Genomic DNA, 26,308 nt, shown 5'->3' with positions numbered 1-26,308 from the left:
CATTTTTCAGCCTACAGCGGACAAATATAGCCTAATACGAACCTAATATGCATAATAAATTTCAGGGCATAGGCTACTTACACATGTGCTTTTATGAACCTGGCGGTAGATGACAGTTTGAAAATCCCGCAACTTGATTTTATCCCACTCCGTCGGGAAATCGTCGTTTTCAAACAGAGAGTTGATGCTGCACAGAGTTTCATAAATGACAGTCCGAATGATGTCGCTCTGCTGTGAGGGAATAAAAAAACGGATCATCATGATCGAAGACCAAGGTGTTCATGGTTTTAAATGCGGCGTTCCCTCGGACTCAGTTGAAGGCTGCTGTTTTGAGAGCGCGCTCTTACCCCAGCGGTTCCATTCGACGCAAAAGCGGACCGTGGAAAAGGTACGCGGACATTCTCCGTGATGCACTGTTCCGGAAAATTGCCCCTCTAAAATAGAACATGGGGAAATAATGACCAGTAGGTATTTCGTTGTTTGCGTGTTTAAGAGAGGACATGAAAAATGCATGTTTAAAAATGTACCATGTCTTTCAGAAGATTGTAACTCGTCTTTATAAGGTGTCCGTCCAGCTGGCATTTTATGGGCGCACTTAAAACCTGTGAAATGCAGAACAGGGCGCACAACCAGGCGGTGCTCTCAAGTGCCATGTTCATAGTTTGTTGAGTGACCTGTACCAAAAGAATAATGGAACACTTAAATATTGTCCCATGATAAAAGAGTAATGAATAAGAACAATATCAAACTCTTAAAAATGGATTACCTTTTTGTAGTAGGTTGTACTTGATTTTCCAGCAGTGTGGTTTGACTCCCGAATTCATATCTTTCAGCGGCTTTTATACTATAAAGATCCTTGTGTAAAAAAAGTGAAAGTATAAACCCAAAAATGCAATTAAAGTGAACTTAGTTTGGAAAGAATAACCCACAGGGATTCCGTTTTCGGGTTCAGTTCCCCTTCTAAGCGTTATAATAGATGCAAGGCGCATCTGAGGCAGTTTACAGTTTTTTTGAGAATTTCGAGAAGCAGGTGCTGCATTTGCGTTCATTTTTTAATTAAATGACGACACTCTTTACGTAACCAGACAGTCACTAACATGGAACTCGCAGCGTAAGAGGAACAGTGGATGGCCCATGAACCGTTGGGAGATCTCAGTCTCATCAGGGTACAAGGATAGCACTAGAATGAACTGGGGAAAGTAGCTTAGAACAGAGTGAGATGGGGACGCATCATATATGTCCTGTTCTTTTGGGTCTGAATCTAGTCAGATTTAAATGGGAATTAAATCCAGAAACTGATATGGCGCGCCCTTGACTTGAGCCCTCAAATTTAAGCCCTCGTTGAGGGAGAGCTCTCCTTTTAAGCATGCCATAATATCACCAGCCAATCATTCTAGGGCTCGAGGAGTGGTAGGTTAAACCAGACAGTATGATAAATGAACGCGACACTTAGGAACTCACTTTTGAAGTCATCGTCATTTGGACACCTCCCAGGACCAACGGCTGCGCGTCTCAAGGGACGTCTCGCAGTTTCCGCAGCTGTTTCCGCAACTGTACACGAGAAACGATTAATTTTTTTATATATTGTGTTCAATTGTTATTTTTTATTGATAAGAAATTAAATCTAGAATGTAATTAAACTACAACATTTTGGCAAATTACATCACTTCTTGTGTCTTCCTTCCAATGGGCACCTGCGCTGAAATATGGTGGGTGATCCTTGATTTGATGTCATGGGGTGTACTGGGGCTTTTATTAAGCTCTGTAAATTCTCTAGTAGGTACCAAATCATTTTGCCCAAAACCATGGTTTCCTCTTCCAGTAAGTTCAAACTGTGACATTTTTTGTAAATTAATGATATGACAAAAGTATACTTTTAGTTGATTTCAGTGAATCCTTAAAGTAGAATATTTAAATTAGATCGTGTTGAAATACACCTCTGTACTTTCATTATGTTTTGTAATATTTTTTGATCTTTCTCAACGGTGTAAATCATTGTGGAGGATACTGTATATGCATAAAATGTACACTGAACAAAAATATAAATGCAACACTTATTTTTGCAGCCATTTTTAATGCATTTAAGTAATACCTCAAAGATTTATTCTATGTGCACAAAGATCTTCTTTTTCTAAAATTTTGCCCACAGATTTGTTTATATCACTGTTAGCTAGCATTTCTCCTTTGTCAAGAAAATCCATCTCCTGCACAGGTGTGGCATATCAAGATGCTGATTAAAAGCCATGATCACTACACAGGTGTTCCTTATAATGGGGTCAATATAAGGCCACCCTAAAATGTTGAGTTTTTTGTTGTTCAGCACCATGTCACAGATGCCCCAAGAGTTAAGAGATCATGCAATTGGCATGCTGACTGCAGGAATGTCCGTTAGAGCTGTTGCCAGAGTAATGTGTGTTCATTTCTCCACCATAAGCCGCCTCCAGCGTCGTTTCACAGATATTGTAAGTTCGTCCAACAGGCCTCACAACCGCAGACCACGTGTATTCACGCCAGCCCAGGACCGCCACATCCGACTTCTTCACCTGCGGGATCGTCTGAGGCCAGCCACACGGACAGCTGATGAAACAGTTGGTTTACACAACCATGGAATTTCTGCACAAACTGAAATCGCCTCAGGGAAGCTCATCTGCGTGCTCGACATCCTCACCGGGGTCTTGATTTGTCTGCAGTTTGGCGTCACAATTAACGTGAGTGGGCAAGAGCTCACCTTCGATGGCCACTTCCATATTCTCCCAGTTCTTCCACGGCCTGTATACTCACCAGACATGTCACCCATTGAGCATATTTGGGATGCTCTGGATCAGTGCATATGACAGCATGTTCCAGTTCCCACCAATATCCAATAACTTCGTACAGCTATTGAAGAGCAGTGGGACAATATTCCACAGGCTATAATCAACAATTTGATCAATTCAATGTGAAGGAGATGTGTTGTGTTGCATGAGGCAAATGGTGGTCACACAAGGTACTGATTGGTATTCTGTTCATTTCATGGTATCTTCTTTTTTGGGGAATCTGTGACTAACAATTGCATGTCTATCCCCAATCACATGAAATCAATAGATAAGTGCCTAATTAATCTATTTCAGTTGACTGATTTACGTTCATTACCTTTGAACTCAATAAAATCTTCGAAATTGGTAAGCGTTGCATTTGTATTTTTGTTCAGTGTACATTAGTTTAAAATATTTTGCAGAAACCCAATGTATGAAAAATTTTTCATAATTTATATGCAAAGCAGATCCACCAAGTGAATATTCAGATTGAAATATTAATTCTACAAGTAAAACCGTACTGTTCCGGAACTTCTCTAGTCTGCACTAGAAACGGCTAATTTGGGAGGGGTACAGTTACCTCATACTGTATCTGTGTCCTTAGCCTCATTGGCCTTAAGGTCAGTGGACAGCAGTAATGGACAAGTCAGAGGGGAAATCATGACTTGTAGTTGATTATATGGGTGTGGTCTTAGTGATTTATGCCAAGTATTGTAAGTAATATAGTGAATGTAGTCAACACAGGGAACAGACAATGAAATCTCCAACATATGGCCATTTTATTCAGTCAGAAATAAATAACAATAAATAAAAATATTAATACTCATATAAATAAACAATCAAGTAAAGGTTTCTGTGGACAAATTTTGCACAGGTTACAGTGCTGTTTTCAGTGGATCACTCAATGGTTCCCCGGTGTGTAGTTTCACTGTTTCATTTTTCTTTATAAAAACTCTTGGAGCTTCTTCAAGCTGTAAGAAACTTCTTTCCTCACAACCTCCCATGCGCAAGCGCTCTGCCCCTAGAAAACATTACATGAAAATACGCTAGTAAGTCTTCAAGAATTATGCTTCACTGAGTATCGTTTTCATGAAAGTATTTAAATGAAAATAAAATAGTATTGCGTACAGCCAGTTATTAGTATAATTCTACGGTGTGTGTGTGTGTGTGTTCATAATTACAATACTGGAGAAAAACGTCAACAGACTGGAGTGAAGCTTCGAACAAAGATTAACACTATGGAATACATGTGAAACATGCCAAATTTCTAGGATACTGCAGCTGACTGTTCAATGTGTGTGTGTTGTTAGGCTGGACATTGTTGTTTACCTTTTCTTTTAAAAACGTAGTCAGCCTTTCAAAGTAGGACTTCAGCCTCCCATTATCTTCTGAGGGAAAACTTCCATCACCGGAGAAGGTCATCTCACCTCGAACCTTTTTAAGCCAAAGAAAATAAATAAATGCACACGTATAGGATGTGTAGCCTATATAACAAGATTGTAAGTATCGCATACTTACACACTGCTCCAAGTTTTCAATTTGAAGAGACAATTTATGTTTAAAGAGACCAAGTTTTTCAGGATCCCAAGATGTGGAAACCAGGCTATTGTTGAAGATCTTGACCACGTCTCTCAAGGCATCATATGCTACTGCTGCAATATCATGATCCTAGAAAACGAAAGATGGATGTGTGTAAAAACAGATAACATTAAATAAACCCTTTCGACAACTGTGTAATTGTTCTCGCTTTTTCAAAATATACGGCCTTGATAAAAAAAATTGTCCGTGCTGAAATACAGCTAAATATGCTTGCTAGCTTAAACCTCTTGGCGAATTGTGTCATCACAACTTTTAACGCGCTAAACAGCGTGAATAAAACAAATTGTACTTGTGTTTATTTGTACCTCAATGGATAAATGTTAATTGGATCGATGCTTACATCAGAATATTAGGAAATCAAGGAAGAGAAACGCACTCAGCTCAATCATATGTGAACTTGGGTGCCTGTCCATAAAATATTTTTAAAAATCTTTTATTTGCACGAAATTTTTCGGGCAAAGCGCCCTTCAGCGTGTCAAAAGTAGCAAACTGGATTACATCAATCAATTATCGTTCACCTGGAGCAACAGGTTAGATGACGTAGTACATAATAGGGCCAATCACGTGCAAGAATCCTGAACGTCTGTGGCCCCTAATTACGCCAATTTTTCATGGGTAAATTTAAGATTTATTTCATTTACTCCAGTGACTTTTCTCTCGATATATCAAAACATACTGCAAATATATTGATCACTTATTTTTCATTTGGAAGGGTTTACTACTCTTTTAAAAGAGTTTCATGAGTATTTGAATACCAGGAAATAGTCCATTAAATGTACTTTGAGTTATGATAATCAATGTATTTATTTTTTGGATGTTTTACTTAAGAAAGAAGGCAGCGGATTGCACACTGAGGTATATAATAAGAAAACGGATTGTAATACTTTTTTATATCACAGTAGCTATCACCCTCCGGCCCTTTAAAATAGTTTTCCTTTCAGCCAACTTTTAAGGTTTAGACGTATATGTGACTCAGATGAGGTGTGCGAAACTCAGGCCGAAGGTCTTTGTGAAAAATTTACCAGCAGGCTAGAAGGCAACACTGGTGGAAAAGACTCTTAATAGGGTATGTCAGGTTCAAAGAGCAAATTTATTAAAGCCCAAACTGAGAGACCCGCCTCCTAGCTGTGCCACATTTAGTTTCAACCTACAGTCCTATACTCACAGAGGTAAAAAAAAAAAAAAAGTTGTTAATTAACATTGGTATATTCTTAAATCAGACTCTTGTTCAGGAGGGGCTTTTGAAAATCCCCCTAGATTTAGCTATAAGCGGCCCTTATCTCACTTTCACATCAGAATATTCACATATTTTGCATGTACAGTTATTTTGGTATTTACTAAGATTGCCAAACTACCTGAGATTCGCTCGTGATGTCATAAACACCCTCTGGAAACATGAGTTTGACATTTTCTTTCAGGCACTTGACTGGAAAATCGCCGCCCTGTAAGAGAATTATGGCAGTTATAGGCACAGAAAAGCTCAGAGTAGACCAAGAAGAGAAAAGCATGTTAAATTGTTCTCACCATGTCAGTCAGAAGCCGTATGCACTGTGCATTCCGGTCCCTCAGTATATGTTGCTTGCATTTCATGGAGAAGGAGTGGTCCGAGAGGAGGAGAAACGCGCAGATGCTCCAGAACTTCAGCGTGCACATTTTCAGTAATTAAATGAGTAGTTGTGTTCAGTATAGTAGATCACGGGGAGCAATCAAATGTGATTGTTCGTTTTGCTGAAACTGGTGCCTTGTGCTGCTTGTGAACGTATTTATTGAGCTCTTTGGGGTTTTTTGTTAACCAAAAAGCAGAAATGCCCATCTCAGCCGAAGTGGAGATGAGTAGTTTGCGGTTGATCGTGTTGAACGCTGCGAACAGGTCTAGAAGGATCAGGGGAGAGGAATAAGGCTCTTACAGTGGCTGTATCATGTAAGGTTCACTGTGTTGCAAATATGTATGAACAGGACAAAGTTTATTCTCTCTCAAAGTCTAGAAAGTATGACCATTTAAATGGGGAAATAGAAGCAAAATGTTCTCGTGTGGATGAATACATGCATTGACACATTTATTGTTTGTTTATTTTTAAGAACCAGTTCTGTGGAATAATATTACATTTTGGATGTTAAACCCGATGTCGAAAAACTTAACGCGCCGGGGCTTCTATAAATCCTCAAATGTAATTAATATGAACATCGCATTTACACGTTCATCAAAACATTACCTATAGTCATTTTTCGGAAGAGGATTAAACGTAAGCGTAGTCTAAAAAAAAAAAACTAAAGTCTAAAATGCGGTCAGATGGTGTATGTAAAAGGAAATGGACGCGTCTTGAAGAATAAAATGTTTTTCAATGTTTTTCCCCATCGGGAAATTACTTTCATTTTGTGTCACATGCACAATATATTCTGAGTATTCTAAGGTAAAGTTTAATTAAGTGGCAGGCTAACCATGTTGGATTTAATTCTGGTAGCATGTGGTTATGAAATATTGTGGTAACCCGTAGACCACAGGTTTCGGGCAGATGGGAGGAAAGTAATTACACTTCTTTGGTATCAACTGCCGCTATCTTTTTTTCTGTGCGTATGTTACGCGGCGATTCCGACACAGTTTACAAGTCACATTTCTGTATATCTGATTCATATTTTCCATCGTCTTAAAACTAAATATAGTTTATTAGTTTTAAGACGATGGGCAATGAGCGCAACTGGCTGCTAGGCTAAGCATTGCGGAGGCGGATAACCTCCACTTAAATTGATTGTTGGTCATCTGACTTCTGTCATTTTCTCTGATGAACGATACAACGATTGATTCAAGAAATACGCAACACCACCCGATGTAGCCAGTTCCCCAAAATTAGGCTATTAGGCGAGTGATAAAATTACTATTATTATTTGCATGGCAAACTTGCATGGTACCCAGTGCTCCCCTGGAGCTGGTTGTCAGGTAGGTATTTCAGGCTACGAATAAGGCAAACTAATAATAAGGCAGTTGAAATATTAACACAGAGCCGTTAGGGTTCTAGGGTTCTGATGGCCTCAAACTAGGATGTTGTAATAGCCGTAAACTGCTCCATGCAAAAACATGAATTAGTTGGCCCGGGGATGGTTGTGGCCCTGAATGACTGCATTCGAGTTTTTTATGCCATTGACCACTCTGTTTAAATACAACATTCCTCGTGCACTTTTGCAGGTACTGTAATCCAATCTGCTGGATTATCCCCGGAGCGGCCGATTAAATCAAAGGGCAGAATGGATGTGCTGGATTACCCCAAAGGGAAAACGATTGAAAATCAATCGACGGAACCCAATGAAGTCCACCTCAAGTGCATATTTTATATTTGTGCTTGTATCATAAATGGAATGTTTGCGCTATTAGGCGTTCAGTGGCTCAAAACTCCAATTGCAAGGCACTCATAGTGAGTCTATTTCCCAATAACCAGTAGCAGCACTGAGGTAGTCTAGATGGAGGTGGAGGCACATTGGCTAATTTACCAAATGATAATTAAATTAATATTAATTAAATTAATACCGAGTATGATGCGCTATGAGATTACCAGAATGGCAAACGTTCAGTCCACAGGTTAATAGAGCGTGTTTAAACAAAAATAACCTAAAGGGGAGGGGGAATGGTGGCAGGAGGTCAAAGATTGTTGGCCTTTAATTTTATGAAGAAATTGTGAGACTATGGCGATGATTCTTTAAGGAAATACTTTTTATTTATTAAAACTAAGAGCATAATATTGTTTTACATTCAGGGAATTTTTCATTTGCAGGTCATATGAAACAGGAGAGAGATACTATCTAAAGACATTCTGCCGATTTCATGGTTTGCATACGCACAAAAAATAATGAAAAAAAAACTCTTTAGCATATACAGATTGGTTGCGTTTACGCCGTTATTCAGGCTTAGTTGATTCTAATTTACTTATAAAATATATTTAGCATTACTGACCAACAAGCAGGCGGCATAATTTATCATTTAAGCAAATCTGAATGAAACTCAGCAGTGCGCTCCCTCTCCCTAAGTTAAATAATCATAAAACTGCATGTGGATCAGTGCACAGTCTGTGATTTCTGTCTATCCCAAGGCCTGAGGCCAGTTTTGCCAATGAAACTTTGGACATCATGTAACTTTTTCCTAAAATAGCCAATTTTTAGATCCCATATCCGTTCTCTATTATTATAGTGAAAAAATTATATCTTTTAACTCTGTTAACCAATTATAGGCTTACAAACGATGATGAATCATATGTGTATATATATATATATACACTTACCGGCCACTTCATTAGGTGACAGGAGTGGCACCCGGTGTGGTCTTCTGCTGCTATAGCCCATCTGCTTCAAGGTTTGACGTGTTGTGTGTTCAGAGATGTTCTTCTGCATACCTCGGTTGTAACGAGTGGTTATTTGACTTACTGTTGCCTTTCTATCAGCTCGAACCAGTCTGGCCATTCTCCTCTGACCTCTGCCATCAACAAGGCATTTTCGCCCAGAGAACTTCCGTTCACTGGATATTTTCTCTTTTTCGGACCATTCTCTGTAAACCCTAGAGATGGTTGTGCGTGAAAATCCCAGTAGATCAGCAGTTTCTCAAATACTCAAACCAGCCCGTCTGGCACCAACGACCATGCCATGTTCAAAGTCACTTAAATCACCTTGCTTCCCCATTCTGATGCTTGGTTTGAACTTCAGCAGATCGTCTTGACCATGTCTGCATGCCTAAATGCATTTAGTTGCTGCCACGTGATTGGCTGATTAGATATTTGCATTAACGGGTGCAGTTATCCAGTAGAGGGAGCTCTAATACAAGTGTGAACTGCAGCAGCTGACGCGCTACTTCTGTAATAAGATGTTTGTCACTCGTGCCTCATCCAGTATTCTCCACTGCAAGACTTGTCTGCACAGATTCGATTGCCGCAATAAACGTATGTATATTTAGTGAAAGTTTTTAATGAAATGCGTTTATACGACCACTATGTTTATCAATCATCACTATCAAGCGAGCGAGCTAGCTAACATATTTGGTTCACTTTAGCAAACTAGCTGCCTAGCAAGCCTTTATGAAGTGGCAGTGAGCACATATGCAGCGTAGGATCTACATTTCCAGAGGACATCGCTGTATTCTCAAATAAATAACCAGCCAAAATAAAATGGTGATTGAATGCATCACACATTTGTTCTTTTATCTGAGATAATGCTATTAGCTACTATATGGTGTCAATAGCCAACGCGTTATTGCAAGCGAGTGTGTCATCTAGTCACGCGTCATCGTAGCAAGCTAACCAGACAGTAAAAACGCTGATAAAACACTTCTAACGTGGATCATTTTAAGTCATGTTATCTAGCTTTGTCGTGATAACATGAGAGAAGGATTGCTGCTGGAGAAGTGAATCAACCAACAGTTAGCGCGGGTAACCTGCATGAAAGCGAATTGTAGTTTTTTTCACGTATTTCATCCAGTCAATTTAATTTAATCTAACGTTACACTTGATTCACTCATTAGCTCCGCTAGATAATGTCTTACTCTTTGAGATCATGTAGTAGAAATAAAATAAGAAAATATAATTCATTTAACTTACTGAGAATATATAAGAAATAATAAGGCTGTGTCAATAGCTAATGCGTTATTGCGAGCGAGTGTGTCATCTAGTCACGCGTTAGAGCGCATTGTAGTTATTTTCACCACCGAATTCTTATGGACAGGGAAGCTCGCTAGATGAAGTCTTACTCTTTGAGATCATGTAGTAGGGACAAAATAAGAAAATATAATTAGTTTACTGGGAATAGATACTAAGAAATAATAATAACAAATTAATAACAACAATAATAATATTCATAAAAAGACATGTTTGAAACTGGAAAACTGATTTTTTAAAATTCATTTTTTATAGATGGCTGGAAAAGAAAGGAGTAAGGTGTGGAGTTATTTTGATTTCACACACTTAAAGATGGTGTTAATATATATATATATATATAATTAATTTTTATATCATCTTTTACATTTTTTATCTAAAAAGTTATTTGTGTGTTTATTTTTATTTTTATTTGTTTGCTTATAAGTTAAATGTTCTTAAATATAGAAACTTTAATAAAATATAAGTTTTTCAAATTGATTTGAAAATGTTGCACTTTTTGACAAAATATCGGTCAAAACATCGGTAATCGGTGGGCTAGGACTCTCCAAAATCGGGATCGGCATCGGACCCAAAAATCAGGCATGGTCGGGCTCTAATATATATATGTATATATATATATATATATATATATATATATATATATATATTTGACCCTTTATGTCGTTTCTTATTCCCTTATTTTAGTGTGTATAAATAGACTTGTGCAAGAAAAATGTATTGTTTAGACATGATTTATGAAGGACAGTCAATTAATTATTCACAATCATTTCCTGTTGTTGTCAGTTGTCTTCAGAAAGGGAAAAACTTCAACATTTTTTTAAATATAATTATATATTTTGGTATTCATTTCGGTCACATTTACAATAGGAAAACATCAACTTTTTCAATTACATTTTACCATGTAAATATAAATAAATAAATAAATAAATAAATACTGCAGGGATCTTTCAATGGCAAATAAATAGAGCTCATGGCTGCGTTTCCCAGAGTCTCCTTAGCGCTACGTGCGTCGTAAGGTATCCCTTAAGCTCTTCCGTTAGGTCTCGAGCTGTTTCCCAGCGTCTCCTTAGCTAAGGTATACCTTAATTAAGGTATACTTTTAAAAGGGTGGTCTGAGGCACTCGTAAACTGTCCCTTAGCGCTGCGCTCCGGTAATCCAAAATAATTCACCCATATGTAGCCTATATCCTTTTCCCTGGGCTTCCACGAAGTCCCAGACTATGGCTTATATGTCCCGATTGATGCTTTTTATTTTATCCTTTGTAGCCTATATGTACATATTTATTGAAACTATCACAAGGTCTCGTCTTAACTGACTCTTAAAGAGATTAGCAGATGATCTCTAGTAGGCATAGCTTCCTCTTCTGCAATATTAGATTGATGTAAAATGATTATGACAACACTTGTTATATTAAAACGTCATTCACAAGCCTTTACAAGTGAGACAATCGATTCGCTTGGCATCGATTGATAAACTTTTCAGCACCACAGTGAAGGCCAGCTCCAACTTATGATGTACCGTTGAGGTGTCCCTTAACAGTTGCCTTAAGGTATAGTCCGGGAAACACTCCTAAAAAAGCGGGTTCCCTTTGAAAGGTATACCTTAAGAACCTTCGTAAAACGTTAAGGTACATCGAAACTCGGAAACGCAGCCCTGTTAATTTGAGCTGTTGTCCTCATGCAGTAACATAATTTATCTCAAATTAGGGTCTTTTCTTTTATCGTTGTTAATTGTAACTGTGTAAGCATAATGCATGTACAGTGCAAGCACGTAGGCTATGTGACATAGATCTTGAAAATTGGCATTTAAAAGAGCCTAGGAAACAGTCCTAAATTTGAATGAACCGACAAGGAACTTAATCCCACCAATTTAAATGTCTCGAAATTTCTTAATTTGCAATTATATGAAAATTATAATTTCATTGATACGAGTTCACGTTGAAATAGTGACACGTGTCTTTTTTTTCTGTGAACTGTGCATAGCGCTGAAACTTCACGAACTAGATTGTATCAACAAACTTAGCTGCTTGTAGGCTATACATCTTTTTTGTAGGCCCCTGATTATGAGTTGTTTACATTATGTGATTATGCTATTGAAAATATTAGGCGCAATTTCAAACTTTGCTGCCGCTCCTGAAATGGCTTATTGCATACCATACAAGCATGACCTTTTTCCGGTATTCAGTCAACCGAACACCGTGACAATAATTAAAAACACAAGTTCAGTGAAATGAAAGATATGCTATTTATTTAAGTGAGGAAAGTTTAAGTTGTAAGGTGAATCAATATCACGTATTCAATTCAATAAATAGGTAAATAAATACATAAGAAAATATCTGTTTAACATTGTTATAAATAAATAAATAAATAAATACACAAGAAAACATCGGTTTAACATTTGTAAATAAATAAATAAATAAATAAATAAATACTGCAGGGGTCTTTCAGTGGCAAATAAATATAGCTCATATTCTTTTTGGCCACAGCAAGCTGTCTGAATTGTGTTCAATGATGAAATCCAGGGTGCGGACAAGTTCCTTTCGCACAATTTCCCACGCGCAAAAAAGGTTCTGAGGAGAGAGAAGACACAGACCGTTTAATCGTTTTGTATCACTGAAAAAAAGCGAAACTTTGAATTAACTTTATAATTCCTCAAGTGGTCATGTCTAAAAATTCAATTGGACTCAACTAAGTTCATCATATTAAAATAAATCGCTTCATGTAATTTAATTTAACTGGGTTGAGTCACATATATTTTTTTAGATGTGACGACTTGAAGAATTTTGAAGAATTCTTAGGTTGAACTAACGTTTCACTTTCCTAGTGTATATTGTGCAAAACATACTCATTGGAAATTAAGTCAGATATTTGCTGAATGTGTGACATTTTGTGTTGTGTTTATTAATTTTTTTCACCATACCTTCTCTTGTAAAACCGATGCCAGTCTCTCAAAATAATTTCTCAATGTCGCTGTTCTGGCAGAGAGGCCAGAGGGGTCAGAATCGTCACTCCCTGACGTGCTTCCTCCCGCCTGAAATTGGCATCCAAGACCCACCGAACAAAATCAGTTTTTTAAATTCTATGTTTCACCATCAATCATGAAATACCACCATGGATCTAACCTAGATATTTTATTTAGCATGGAAAATGGGCAATTCATTCGCGATGTATTTAATGATCAAACATTTTTCAGCCTGCAGCAGACAATGTAGCCCAATACGCACCGAATATGCATATTACATTTCAGGGCTTAAACTACTTACACATTTGCTTTTCTCAGCCTGGCGGTAGATGATATTTTGAAAATCCTGCAACTTGATTTCATCCCACTCCGTCGGGAAATCGTCGTTTTCAAACAGAGAGTTGATGCTGTACAGAGTTTCATAAATGACAGTCCGAATGATGTTGCTCTGCTGTGAGAGAATAAAAAAACGGATCATCATGATCGAAGAACAAGGTGTTCATTGTTTTAAATACGGCGTTCCCTCGGACTCAGGTGAAGGCTGCAGTTTTGAGAGCGCGCTCTTACCCCAGCGGTTCCATTCGACGCAAAAGCGGACCTTGGAAAAGGTACGAGGACATTCTCCTTGATGCACTGTTGCGGGAAATTTCCCCCCTAATATAGAACATGGGGAAATAATGACCAATAAGTATTTCTTTCTTTGCGTGTTTAGGAGAGGACATGAAAAATGCATGTTTTAAAATGTACCATGTCTTTCAGAAGATTGTAACTCGTCTTTATAAGGTGTCCATCCAGCTGGCATTTTATGGGCGCACTTAAAACCTGTGAAATGCAGAACAGGGCGCACAACCAGGCGGTGCTCTCAAGTGCCATGTTCATAGTTTGTTGAGTGACCTGTACCAAAAGAATAATGGAACACTGAAATATTGTCCCATGATAAAAGAGTAATGAATAAGAACAATATCAAACGCTTAAAAATGGATTACCTTTTTGTAGTAGGTTGTACTTGATTTTCCAGCAGTGTGGTTTGACTCCCGAATTCATATCTTTCAGCGGCTTTTATACTATAAAGATCCTTGTGTAAAAAAAGTGAAAGTATAAACCCAAAAATGCAATTAAAGTGAACTAAGTTTGGAAAGAATAACCCACAGGGATTCCGTTTTCGGGTTCAGTTCGCCTTCTAAGCGTTATAATAGATGCAAGGCGCATCTGAGGCAGTTTACAGTTTTTTTGTGTGTGTTCTTCTATGGAATTTTCATTGATCAAGTGTCCTTCTTGTTCACGTAGCGAAGGAAAGCAATTTCGAAAAGCAGGTACTGCATTTGCGTTCATTTTTTTAATTAAATGACGACACTCTTTACGTAACCAGACAGTCACTAACATGGAACTCGCAGCGTAAGAGGAACAGTGGATGGCCCATGAACCGTTGGGAGATCTTAGTCTCATCAGGGTACAAGGATAGCACTAGAATGAACTGGGGAAAGTAGCTTAGAACAGAGTGAGATGGGGACGCATCATATATGTCCTGTTCTTTTGGGTCTGAATCTAGTCAGATTTAAATGGGAATTAAATCCAGAAACTGATATGGCGCGCCCTTGACTTGAGCCCTCAAATTTAAGCCCTCGTTGAGGGAGAGCTCTCCTTTTAAGCATGCCATAATATCACCAGCCAATCATTCTAGGGCTCGAGGAGTGGTAGGTTAAACCAGACAGTATGATAAATGAACGCGACACTTAGGAACTCACTTTTGAAGTCATCGTCATTTGGACACCTCTAAATGACTTGACTACCAAAGGCTGTGCGTCTCATGAGGCGTCCGACAGCTGGTGTTTCCGGGATGGTAGTCTTGGTACGATTTAACAGAACTATCCTTTGTTCAGTATTGCACCGATTTGGTAGCCCGATAAAGATGCAATGCGTATTTGGCCAGCAACGTATGTACACCGTAGGCTACCAGAATATAGCCTACATTAAAATAATCTATTTTAATGTCTTTAATGCCTTTTCTCGGTACCGCCGTTGCGTTGAGTCGGAATAAACAGCAAAAATGGCACTTACAATTCTATTGCACGAACTGTAGGTTCGCCTGTTAGCATGCTTGTACAAATGGTCAAATGTCTAATGTCATGATCAAATAAATAGATCTGAAGTTTCAAGATGGTCCATGTACCCAAGATGTATGTGCTGACTTGTGTCCGCTAATCTCTGTCAAAAATAGTTGTTGACAAAATGTACAAGTTTATCCATATTTTTTCTCAAATGTTAATGATCAATAAAGGTGTTGGACACAATTATGGAAACACTTAACAATATATGAATATGAAGTAGCTAATAAGGTATATGTCCACGCATCATCTTCAGAATTTTTTCTTTAGTAGTGCGTGTGAGGGCGTTATCATCTTGGAATATGGGGACGTCATGAGGGAACTGCGATTGTACTGTAGGGTGCCCCTGGTCTTGTAAAATTGCTTTAATATTCCTTTGGCTATTACAGGTGTGTGCAGAGCAATCATCACACCCAATGGCTCCCGTGAGAGCTACCCATACCATTGCAGATCCTCCACCATTTTAACAGTTGGCAACAGACATTGCGGGTTGATGGAGCCCCTTTCCCTTTGCCTTTCTCCAAACATAAACCCATGCAGGTGCAGGAAAACAGTGAAGGGTGGCTCATCTGAAATAGGCTGTTCCTTTTTTCACAGGGGTCCAGGTTTTGTTCTCCTTATGGCGGATTATTCATCCTTGGGCAGTAACCTTCCATTCATGTGGTTTCTGAAAGGGGGCCCCGCCAAAAATGCTAGCTTTACGAAGCTTATGATATACTGTTTTGTCGAGATTGGGTCGCAGAGGTGTTTCAGCTCTGTGGTAGTTTTTGAAACCGTATTATCTAGTGTCTGTCTGTCCCTCTCGCTGAGCTTTGATTTGCGACTACTGTTTCTCATTGCCAATGCCGTTCGTTTGTGAGCGGTGGTGGTTTCAACTTCCCAACCCTGTTCCTGGAGATCTACCATCCTGAGCTGCGTTTCTGAGTTTCGATGTACCTTAACATTCTACGAAGGTTTCTAAGGTATACCTTTCAATGGCAAACCACTTTTTTACGAGTGTTTCCCAGACCATACCTTAACGGCTGCCTTAAGGGACACTTCCAAAGGTACGTCGTAAGTTGGCGCTGGCCTTCACTGTGGTGCTGAAAAATGTATCAATTGATGCCAAGCGAATCGATTGTCATATCATGCTTTCATTTTCATCACTGTTCCCCATGCCCCTTTAAATCTTCTTGCAGTTTAAATTTTTTGTTGTTGTTGTTTTTTTACTTAAAAGGGAGGGTTAAGCACAGTCTGCTTTTTCATTCAGAATGCGGCCACCTTTATTACCCTTTATGCAGTCTATATTCCCCTCCATGTCTGGATTGTAGAATTTATAAACTGGAATCCAAAAGGGAAATCGAAACTGAAACTGGAAATATCAAAGACATTAAGTTATGTGGGGCTTACTTGACTTAAATTTTTGATGACAAAACTCTGGATTCGTAAGGTACATGTTCTGGAAATGCCCGTGACGTGTTGTAATGTGTTGCCGTGTTTTAATGTCTTTTGTAAAAATCACGTTTTTTTAATTGGATTTTTATTATTATTATTATTATTATTATTATTATTATTATTATTAATTTTATGTTATTGTTTTGCGTTACTGCTTCCTTAGGATGTTGGATTCAAGGAAACGTACTAAGTTTACTCCCTCTTCGCTGTCCATCACTACAGGTAGTGAGGGACAGCGTTAATTTTGAGCCCTTGTGGTTATCTTACTTCCGTAATGTAGCTTGTTAGTTGTGGAGAGGTGGACGTTCGAGTTCGCCATGGTACAGACGTGTTAATTTGAGCTGTTGGTCTCGTGCAATAAGAGGAATCATCTCGAACGAGGGTGTTCATTTCTTTTGTCATTGTTAATTGTAACTATGTAAGCCTAAATGCACGTACGATACAAGCACGTATTTCTAACATCGATCTTGAAAAATCGACTTTTAAAAGAGCCTATGAATCGGTCTTAAACTTGAATGTACCGACTTGGAACTTAATCAGACGATTTTAAATATCTCTCGAAAAGTCTCTCGAAATGTATTAATTTGCAATTATGTGATAATGATAATTTTATTGATACTCTAACGGTATTACAACGGGTAGTGCACACGAGTTCACTACTGTTTACCCCAATATTCTCTGAATTTGAAATGAAATGGCCATCGTATTCTACAGCTTCGCGAGTGCACGCTTATCTCATGAAATGTCACGTCAATTGGCAAGTGAAATATTGTGACGTGTCATTTTTCACCTGTGAACTGTTCATATTAATGAAACTTCACAAACTAGATTACATACCCACATACTTAGCTTCTTGTATACATCTTTTTTCTATGTCGTTATGAGTTGCTTAAATTCTGATTATACTTTTGCAAAAATGAGAGACCATTTCAAAATTTGCTGCCACTCCTAAAATATTATTTTTAGGAGCAGACTTTTTCCGCTATGCAGTCAACCGTGCACCGTAACAATAATACAAAACAAGTTCATTAAAATGAAAGGAAAGCAATTTATTTGAGTGACGTTTAAGTTGTAAGGTAATCACTGTCACACATTTCACATGTCAGTAAATTGGTAAATGAATAAATAAATAAATCAATAAATACACAAGAAAACATCGGTTTAACATTTGTAAATAAATAAATAAATAAATAAATAAATAAATAAATACTGCAGGGATCTTTCAATGGCAAATAAATAGAGCTCATATTCTTTTTGGCCACAGCAAGCTCTCTGAATTGTGTTCAATGATGAAATCCAGGGTGCGGACAAGTTCGTCTCGCACTTTTTCCCACGCGCAAAATAAGTTCTGAGGAGAGAGAAGACACAGACCGTTAAAATATTTTTATATCACTGAACAAATTTTTGGATTAACTTTATAATTCTTCAAGTGGTCATATCTAAAAATTTGATTGGACTCAAATTAGTTCATCATTTAAAAATAAATCGCTTCATGTACTTAAATTTAACTGGATTGAGTCACATATTTTTTTTTGATGTGACCACTTGAGGAAGAATTTTGAAGAATTCTTCTCTTGAACTAACATTTAACTTTCCTAGTGTATATTGTGCAAAACATACTCATTGGAAAGTAAGTCAGATATTTGCTGAATGTGTGATATTTTGTGCTGTGTTAATTTTTTTCACCATACCTTCTTTTGTAAAAGCGATGCCAGTCTCTCAAAATAATTTCTCAATGTCGCTGTTCTGGCAGAGACGTCAGAGGGGTCAGAATCGTCACTCCCTGGCTTGCTTCCTCCCGCCTGAAATTGGCATCCAAGACCCACCGAACAAAATCAGTTTTTTGATCCTATGTTTCACCATCAATGATGAAATACAACCAATGCTATGTAAAAGTTGTGTAAGTCGCTCTGTATAAGAGCGTCTGCTAAATACCTGTAATGTAATGTAATGGATCTAACCTAGATATTTTATTTAGCATGGAAAATTGGCAATTCAGTCGCGATTTATTTAATGATCAAACATTTTTCAGTCTACAACGGACAAATATAGCCTAATACGAACCTAATATGCATAATAAATTTCAGGGCATAGGCTACTTACACATGTGCTTTTATGAACCTGGCGGTAGATGACAGTTTGAAAATCCCGCAACTTGATTTTATCCCACTCCGTCGGGAAATCGTCGTTTTCAAACAGAGAGTTGATGCTGTACAGAGTTTCATAAATGACAGTCCGAATGATGTCGCTCTGCTGTGAGGGAATAAAAAAACGGATCATCATGATCGAAGACCAAGGTGTTCATGGTTTTAAATGCGGCGTTCCCTCGGACTCAGTTGAAGGCTGCTGTTTTGAGAGCGCGCTCTTACCCCAGCGGTTCCATTCGACGCAAAAGCGGACCGTGGAAAAGGTACGCGGACATTCTCCGTGATGCACTGTTCCGGAAAATTGCCCCTCTAAAATAGAACATGGGGAAATAATGACCAGTAGGTATTTCGTTGTTTGCGTGTTTAAGAGAGGACATGAAAAATGCATGTTTTAAAATGTACCATGTCTTTCAGAAGATTGTAACTCGTCTTTATAAGGTGTCCGTCCAGCTGGCATTTTATGGGCGCACTTAAAACCTGTGAAATGCAGAACAGGGCGCACAACCAGGCGGTGCTCTCAAGTGCCATGTTCATAGTTTGTTGAGTGACCTGTACCAAAAGAATAATGGAACACTGAAATATTGTCCCATGATAAAAGAGTAATGAATAAGAACAATATCAAACTCTTAAAAATGGATTACCTTTTTGTAGTAGGTTGTACTTGATTTTCCAGCAGTGTGGTTTGACTCCCGAATTCATATCTTTCAGCGGCTTTTATACTATAAAGATCCTTGTGTAAAAAAAGTGAAAGTATAAACCCAAAAATGCAATTAAAGTGAACTTACTTTGGAAAGAATAACCCACAGGGATTCCGTTTTCGGGTTCAGTTCCCCTTCTAAGCGTTATAATAGATGCAAGGCGCATCTGAGGCAGTTTACAGTTTTTTTTTGTGTGTTCTTCTATGGAATTTTCATTGATCAAGTGTATTTCTTGTTCACGTAGCGAAGGAAAGCAATTTCGAGAAGCAGGTGCTGCATTTGCGTTCATTTTTTAATTAAATGACGACACTCTTTACGTAACCAGACAGTCACTAACATGGAACTCGCAGCGTAAGAGGAACAGTGGATGGCCCATGAACCGTTGGGAGATCTCAGTCTCATCAGGGTACAAGGATAGCACTAGAATGAACTGGGGAAAGTAGCTTAGAACAGAGTGAGATGGGGACGCATCATATATGTCCTGTTCTTTTGGCTCTGAATCTAGTCAGATTTAAATGGGAATTAAATCCAGAAACTGATATGGCGCGCCCTTGACTTGAGCCCTCAAATTTAAGCCCTCGTTGAGGGAGAGCTCTCCTTTTAAGCATGCCATAATATCACCAGCCAATCATTCTAGGGCTCGAGGAGTGGTAGGTTAAACCAGACAGTATGATAACTGAACGCGACACTTAGGAACTCACTTTTGAAGTCATCGTCATTTGGACACCTCTAAATGACTTGACTACCAAAGGCTGTGCGTCTCATGAGGCGTCCGACAGCTGGTGTTTCCGGGATGGTAGTCTTGGTACGATTTAACAGAACTATCCTTTGTTCAGTATTGTACCGATTTGGTAGCCCGATAAAGATGCAATGCGTATTTGGCCAGCAACGTATGTACACCGTAGGCTACCAGAATATAGCCTACATTAAAATCATCTATTTTAATGTCTTTAATGCCTTTTCTCGGTACCGCCGTTGCGTTGAGTCGGAATAAACAGCAAAAATGGCACTTACAATTCTATTGCACGAACTGTAGGTTCGCCTGTTGGCATGCTTGTACAAATGGTCAAATGTCTAATGTCATGATCAAATAAATAGATCTGAAGTTTCAAGATGGTCCATGTACCCAAGATGTATGTGCTGACTTGTGTCCGCTAATCTCTGTCAAAAATAGTTGTTGACAAAATGTACAAGTTTATCCATATTTTTTCTCAAATGTTAATGATCAATAAAGGTGTTGGACACAATTATGGAAACACTTAACAATATATGAATATGAAGTAGCTAATAAGGTATATGTCCACGCATCATCTTCAGAATTTTTTCTTTAGTAGTGCGTGTGAGGGCGTTATCATCTTGGAATATGGGGACGTCATGAGGGAACTGCGATTGTACTGTAGGGTGCCCCTGGTCTTGTAAAATTGCTTTAATATTCCTTTGGCTATTACAGGTGTGTGCAGAGCAATCATCACACCCAATGGCTCCCGTGAGAGCTACCCATACCATTGCAGATCCTCCACCATTTTAACAGTTGGCAACAGACATTGCGGGTTGATGGAGCCCCTTTCCCTTTGCCTTTCTCCAAACATAAACCCATGCAGGTGCAGGAAAACAGTGAAGGGTGGCTCATCTGAAATAGGCTGTTCCTTTTTTCACAGGGGTCCAGGTTTTGTTCTCCTTATGGCGGATTATTCATCCTTGGGCAGTAACCTTCCATTCATGTGGTTTCTGAAAGGGGGCCCCGCCAAAAATGCTAGCTTTACGAAGCTTATGATATACTGTTTTGTCGAGATTGGGTCGCAGAGGTGTTTCAGCTCTGTGGTAGTTTTTGAAACCGTATTATCTAGTGTCTGTCTGTCCCTCTCGCTGAGCTTTGATTTGCGACTACTGTTTCTCATTGCCAATGCCGTTCGTTTGTGAGCGGTGGTGGTTTCAACTTCCCAACCCTGTTCCTGGAGATCTACCATCCTGGGCTGCGTTTCTGAGTTTCGATGTACCTTAACATTCTACGAAGGTTTCTAAGGTATACCTTTCAATGGCAAACCACTTTTTTACGAGTGTTTCCCAGACCATACCTTAACAGCTGCCTTAAGGGACACTTCCAAAGGTACGTCGTAAGTTGGCGCTGGCCTTCACTGTGGTGCTGAAAAATGTATCAATTGATGCCAAGCGAATCGATTGTCATATCATGCTTTCATTTTCATCACTGTTCCCCATGCCCCTTTAAATCTTCTTGCAGTTTAAATTTTTTGTTGTTGTAGTTTTTTTACTTAAAAGGAAGGGTTAAGCACAGTCTGCTTTTTCATTCAGAATGCGGCCACCTTTATTACCCTTCATGTCTGGATTGTAGAATTTATAAACTGGAATCCAAAAGGGAAATCGAAACTGAAACTGGAAATATCAAACACATTAAGTTATGTGGGGCTTACTTGACTTAAATTTTTGATGACAAAACTCTGGATTCGTAAGGTACATGTTCTGGAAATGCCCGTGACGTGTTGTAATGTGTTGCCGTGTTTTAATGTCTTTTGTAAAAATCACGTTTTTTTAATTGGATTTTTATTATTATTATTATTATTATTATTATTATTATTATTAATTTTATGTTATTGTTTTGCGTTACTGCTTCCTTAGGATGTTGGATTCAAGGAAACGTACTAAGTTTACTCCCTCTTCGCTGTCCATCACTACGGGTAGTGAGGGACAGCGTTAATTTTGAGCCCTTGTGGTTATCTTACTTCCGTAATGTAGCTTGTTAGTTGTGGAGAGGTGGACGTTCGAGTTCGCCATGGTACAGACGTGTTAATTTGAGCTGTTGGTCTCGTGCAATAAGAGGAATCATCTCGAACGAGGGTGTTCATTTCTTTTGTCATTGTTAATTGTAACTATGTAAGCCTAAATGCACGTACGATACAAGCACGTATTTCTAACATCGATCTTGAAAAATCGACTTTTAAAAGAGCCTATGAATCGGTCTTAAACTTGAATGTACCGACTTGGAACTTAATCAGACGATTTTAAATATCTCTCGAAAAGTCTCTCGAAATGTATTAATTTGCAATTATGTGATAATGATAATTTTATTGATACTCTAACGGTATTACAACGGGTAGTCCACACGAGTTCACTATTGTTTACCCCAATATTCTCTGAATTTGAAATGAAATGGCCATCGTATTCTACAGCTTCGCGAGTGCACGCTTATCAATGAAATGTCACGTCAATTGGCAAGTGAAATATTGTGACGTGTCATTTTTCACCTGTGAACTGTTCATATTAATGAAACTTCACAAACTAGATTACATACCCACATACTTAGCTTCTTGTATACATCTTTTTTCTATGTCGTTATGAGTTGCTTAAATTCTGATTATACTTTTGCAAAAATGAGAGACCATTTCAAAATTTGCTGCCACTCCTAAAATATTATTTTTAGGAGCAGACTTTTTCCGCTATGCAGTCAACCGTGCACCGTAACAATAATACAAAACAAGTTCATTAAAATGAAAGGAAAGCAATTTATTTGAGTGACGTTTAAGTTGTAAGGTAATCACTGTCACACATTTCACATGTCAGTAAATTGGTAAATGAATAAATAAATAAATACACAAGAAAACATCGGTTTAACATTTGTAAATAAATAAATAAATAAATAAATAAATACTGCAGGGATCTTTCAATGGCAAATAAATAGAGCTCATATTCTTTTTGGCCACAGCAAGCTCTCTGAATTGTGTTCAATGATGAAATCCAGGGTGCGGACAAGTTCGTCTCGCACTTTTTCCCACGCGCAAAATAAGTTCTGAGGAGAGAGAAGACACAGACCGTTAAAATATTTTTATATCACTGAACAAATTTTTGGATTAACTTTATAATTCTTCAAGTGGTCATATCTAAAAATTTGATTGGACTCAAATTAGTTCATCATTTAAAAATAAATCGCTTCATGTACTTAAATTTAACTGGATTGAGTCACATATTTTTTTTTGATGTGACCACTTGAGGAAGAATTTTGAAGAATTCTTCTCTTGAACTAACATTTAACTTTCCTAGTGTATATTGTGCAAAACATACTCATTGGAAAGTAAGTCAGATATTTGCTGAATGTGTGATATTTTGTGCTGTGTTAATTTTTTTCACCATACCTTCTTTTGTAAAAGCGATGCCAGTCTCTCAAAATAATTTCTCAATGTCGCTGTTCTGGCAGAGACGTCAGAAGGGTCAGAATCGTCACTCCCTGGCTTGCTTCCTCCCGCCTGAAATTGGCATCCAAGACCCACCGAACAAAGTCAGTTTTTTGATCCTATGTTTCACCATCAATGATGAAATACAACCAATGCTATGTAAAAGTTGTGTAAGTCGCTCTGGATAAGAGCGTCTGCTAAATACCTGTAATGTAATGTAATGGATCTAACCTAGATATTTTATTTAGCATGGAAAATTTGCAATTCAGTCGCGATTTATTTAATGATCAAACATTTTTCAGCCTACAGCGGACAAATATAGCCTAATACGAACCTAATATGCATAATAAATTTCAGGGCATAGGCTACTTACACATGTGCTTTTATGAACCTGGCGGTAGATGACAGTTTGAAAATCCCGCAACTTGATTTTATCCCACTCCGTCGGGAAATCGTCGTTTTCAAACAGAGAGTTGATGCTGTACAGAGTTTCATAAATGACAGTCCGAATGATGTCGCTCTGCTGTGAGGGAATAAAAAAACGGATCATCATGATCGAAGACCAAGGTGTTCATGGTTTTAAATGCGGCGTTCCCTCGGACTCAGTTGAAGGCTGCTGTTTTGAGAGCGCGCTCTTACCCCAGCGGTTCCATTCGACGCAAAAGCGGACCGTGGAAAAGGTACGCGGACATTCTCCGTGATGCACTGTTCCGGAAAATTGCCCCTCTAAAATAGAACATGGGGAAATAATGACCAGTAGGTATTTCGTTGTTTGCGTGTTTAAGAGAGGACATGAAAAATGCATGTTTAAAAATGTACCATGTCTTTCAGAAGATTGTAACTCGTCTTTATAAGGTGTCCGTCCAGCTGGCATTTTATGGGCGCACTTAAAACCTGTGAAATGCAGAACAGGGCGCACAACCAGGCGGTGCTCTCAAGTGCCATGTTCATAGTTTGTTGAGTGACCTGTACCAAAAGAATAATGGAACACTTAAATATTGTCCCATGATAAAAGAGTAATGAATAAGAACAATATCAAACTCTTAAAAATGGATTACCTTTTTGTAGTAGGTTGTACTTGATTTTCCAGCAGTGTGGTTTGACTCCCGAATTCATATCTTTCAGCGGCTTTTATACTATAAAGATCCTTGTGTAAAAAAAGTGAAAGTATAAACCCAAAAATGCAATTAAAGTGAACTTAGTTTGGAAAGAATAACCCACAGGGATTCCGTTTTCGGGTTCAGTTCCCCTTCTAAGCGTTATAATAGATGCAAGGCGCATCTGAGGCAGTTTACAGTTTTTTTGTGTGTGTTCTTCTATGGAATTTTCATTGATCAAGTGTCCTTCTTGTTCACGTAGCGAAGGAAAGCAATTTCGAGAAGCAGGTGCTGCATTTGCGTTCATTTTTTAATTAAATGACGACACTCTTTACGTAACCAGACGGTCACTAACATGGAACTCGCAGCGTAAGAGGAACTGTGGATGGCCCATGAACCGTTGGGAGATCTCAGTCTCATCTGGGTACAAGGATAGCACTAGAATGAACTGGGGAAAGTAGCTTAGAACAGAGTGAGATGGGGACGCATCATATATGTCCTGTTCTTTTGGGTCTGAATCTAGTCAGATTTAAATGGGAATTAAATCCAGAAACTGATATGGCGCGCCCTTGACTTGAGCCCTCAAATTTAAGCCCTCGTTGAGGGAGAGCTCTCCTTTTAAGCATGCCATAATATCACCAGCCAATCATTCTAGGGCTCGAGGAGTGGTAGGTTAAACCAGACAGTATGATAAATGAACGCGACACTTAGGAACTCACTTTTGAAGTCATCGTCATTTGGACACCTCCCAGGACCAACGGCTGCGCGTCTCAAGGGACGTCTCGCAGTTTCCGCAGCTGTTTCCGCAACTGTACACGAGAAACGACTAATTTTTTTATATATTGTGTTCAATTGTTATTTTTTATTGATAAGAAATTAAATCTAGAATGTAATTAAACTACAACATTTTGGCAAATTACATCACTTATTGTGTCTTCCTTCCAATGGGCACCTGCGCTGAAATATGGTGGGTGATCCTTGATTTGATGTCATGGGGTGTACTGGGGCTTTTATTAAGCTCTATAAATTCTCTAGTAGGTACCAAATCATTTTGCCCAAAACCATGGTTTCCTCTTCCAGTAAGTTCAAACTGTGACATTTTTTGTAAATTAATGATATGACAAAAGTATACTTTTAGTTGATTTCAGTGAATCCTTAAAGTAGAATATTTAAATTAGATCGTGTTGAAATACACCTCTGTACTTTCATTATGTTTTGTAATATTTTTTGATCTTTCTCAACGGTGTAAATCATTGTGGAGGATACTGTATATGCATAAAATGTACACTGAACAAAAATATAAATGCAACACTTATTTTTGCAGCCATTTTTAATGCATTTAAGTAATACCTCAAAGATTTATTCTATGTGCACAAAGATCTTCTTTTTCTAAAATTTTGCCCACCGATTTGTTTATATCACTGTTAGCTAGCATTTCTCCTTTGTCAAGAAAATCCATCTCCTGCACAGGTGTGGCATATCAAGATGCTGATTAAAAGCCATGATCACTACACAGGTGTTCCTTATAATGGGGTCAATATAAGGCCACCCTAAAATGTTGAGTTTTTTGTTGTTCAGCACCATGTCACAGATGCCCCAAGAGTTAAGAGATCATGCAATTGGCATGCCGACTGCAAGAATGTCCGTTAGAGCTGTT

General features: G+C 38.3%; 1 protein-coding gene and 1 long non-coding RNA gene across 2 annotated transcripts; one reads left to right on the top strand and one right to left on the bottom strand.

Moving 5' to 3' along the window:
- The first annotated feature begins 198 nt into the window (after positions 1 to 198).
- LOC118216282 lies at positions 199 to 25,570 on the top strand. The gene is made up of 2 exons (XR_004762995.1): positions 199 to 1,030; positions 19,641 to 25,570. It is a non-coding gene; the product is annotated as an uncharacterized LOC118216282 (long non-coding RNA).
- Positions 3,739 to 6,047, bottom strand: LOC118216281 (interferon a3-like). Its single transcript, XM_035397367.1, has 5 exons — positions 5,919 to 6,047; positions 5,750 to 5,836; positions 4,314 to 4,463; positions 4,125 to 4,229; positions 3,739 to 3,816 (listed from the first exon to the last, which is right to left on the bottom strand). Exons 1-5 carry the CDS (start codon positions 6,045 to 6,047, stop codon positions 3,739 to 3,741), a joined length of 549 nt encoding a protein of 182 aa, XP_035253258.1.
- Positions 25,571 to 26,308: the final 738 nt, after the last annotated feature.

This window comes from Anguilla anguilla, chromosome 17, assembly GCF_013347855.1.
Source record: "Anguilla anguilla isolate fAngAng1 chromosome 17, fAngAng1.pri, whole genome shotgun sequence".
NCBI lineage: Eukaryota > Metazoa > Chordata > Actinopteri > Anguilliformes > Anguillidae > Anguilla > Anguilla anguilla.
The sequence above is the reverse complement of the archived record's forward strand: the minus strand, read 5'-3'. Positions and strand labels throughout refer to the sequence as shown.

What these genes read in the sequence shown, in the direction of transcription:
- LOC118216281 (XM_035397367.1), bottom strand. Translation starts at nt 6,047, where the DNA reads ATGTGCACGCTGAAGTTCTGGAGCATCTGCGCGTTTCTCCTCCTCTCG. An exon ending in ACATCACGAGCGAATCTCAG is followed by an intron (nt 4,464 to 5,749) that starts GTAGTTTGGCAA and finishes TTCGTTTTCTAG; the next exon opens with GATCATGATATTGCAGCAGT. An exon ending in CTACGTTTTTAAAAGAAAAG is followed by an intron (nt 3,817 to 4,124) that starts GTAAACAACAAT and finishes AATGTTTTCTAG; the next exon opens with GGGCAGAGCGCTTGCGCATG.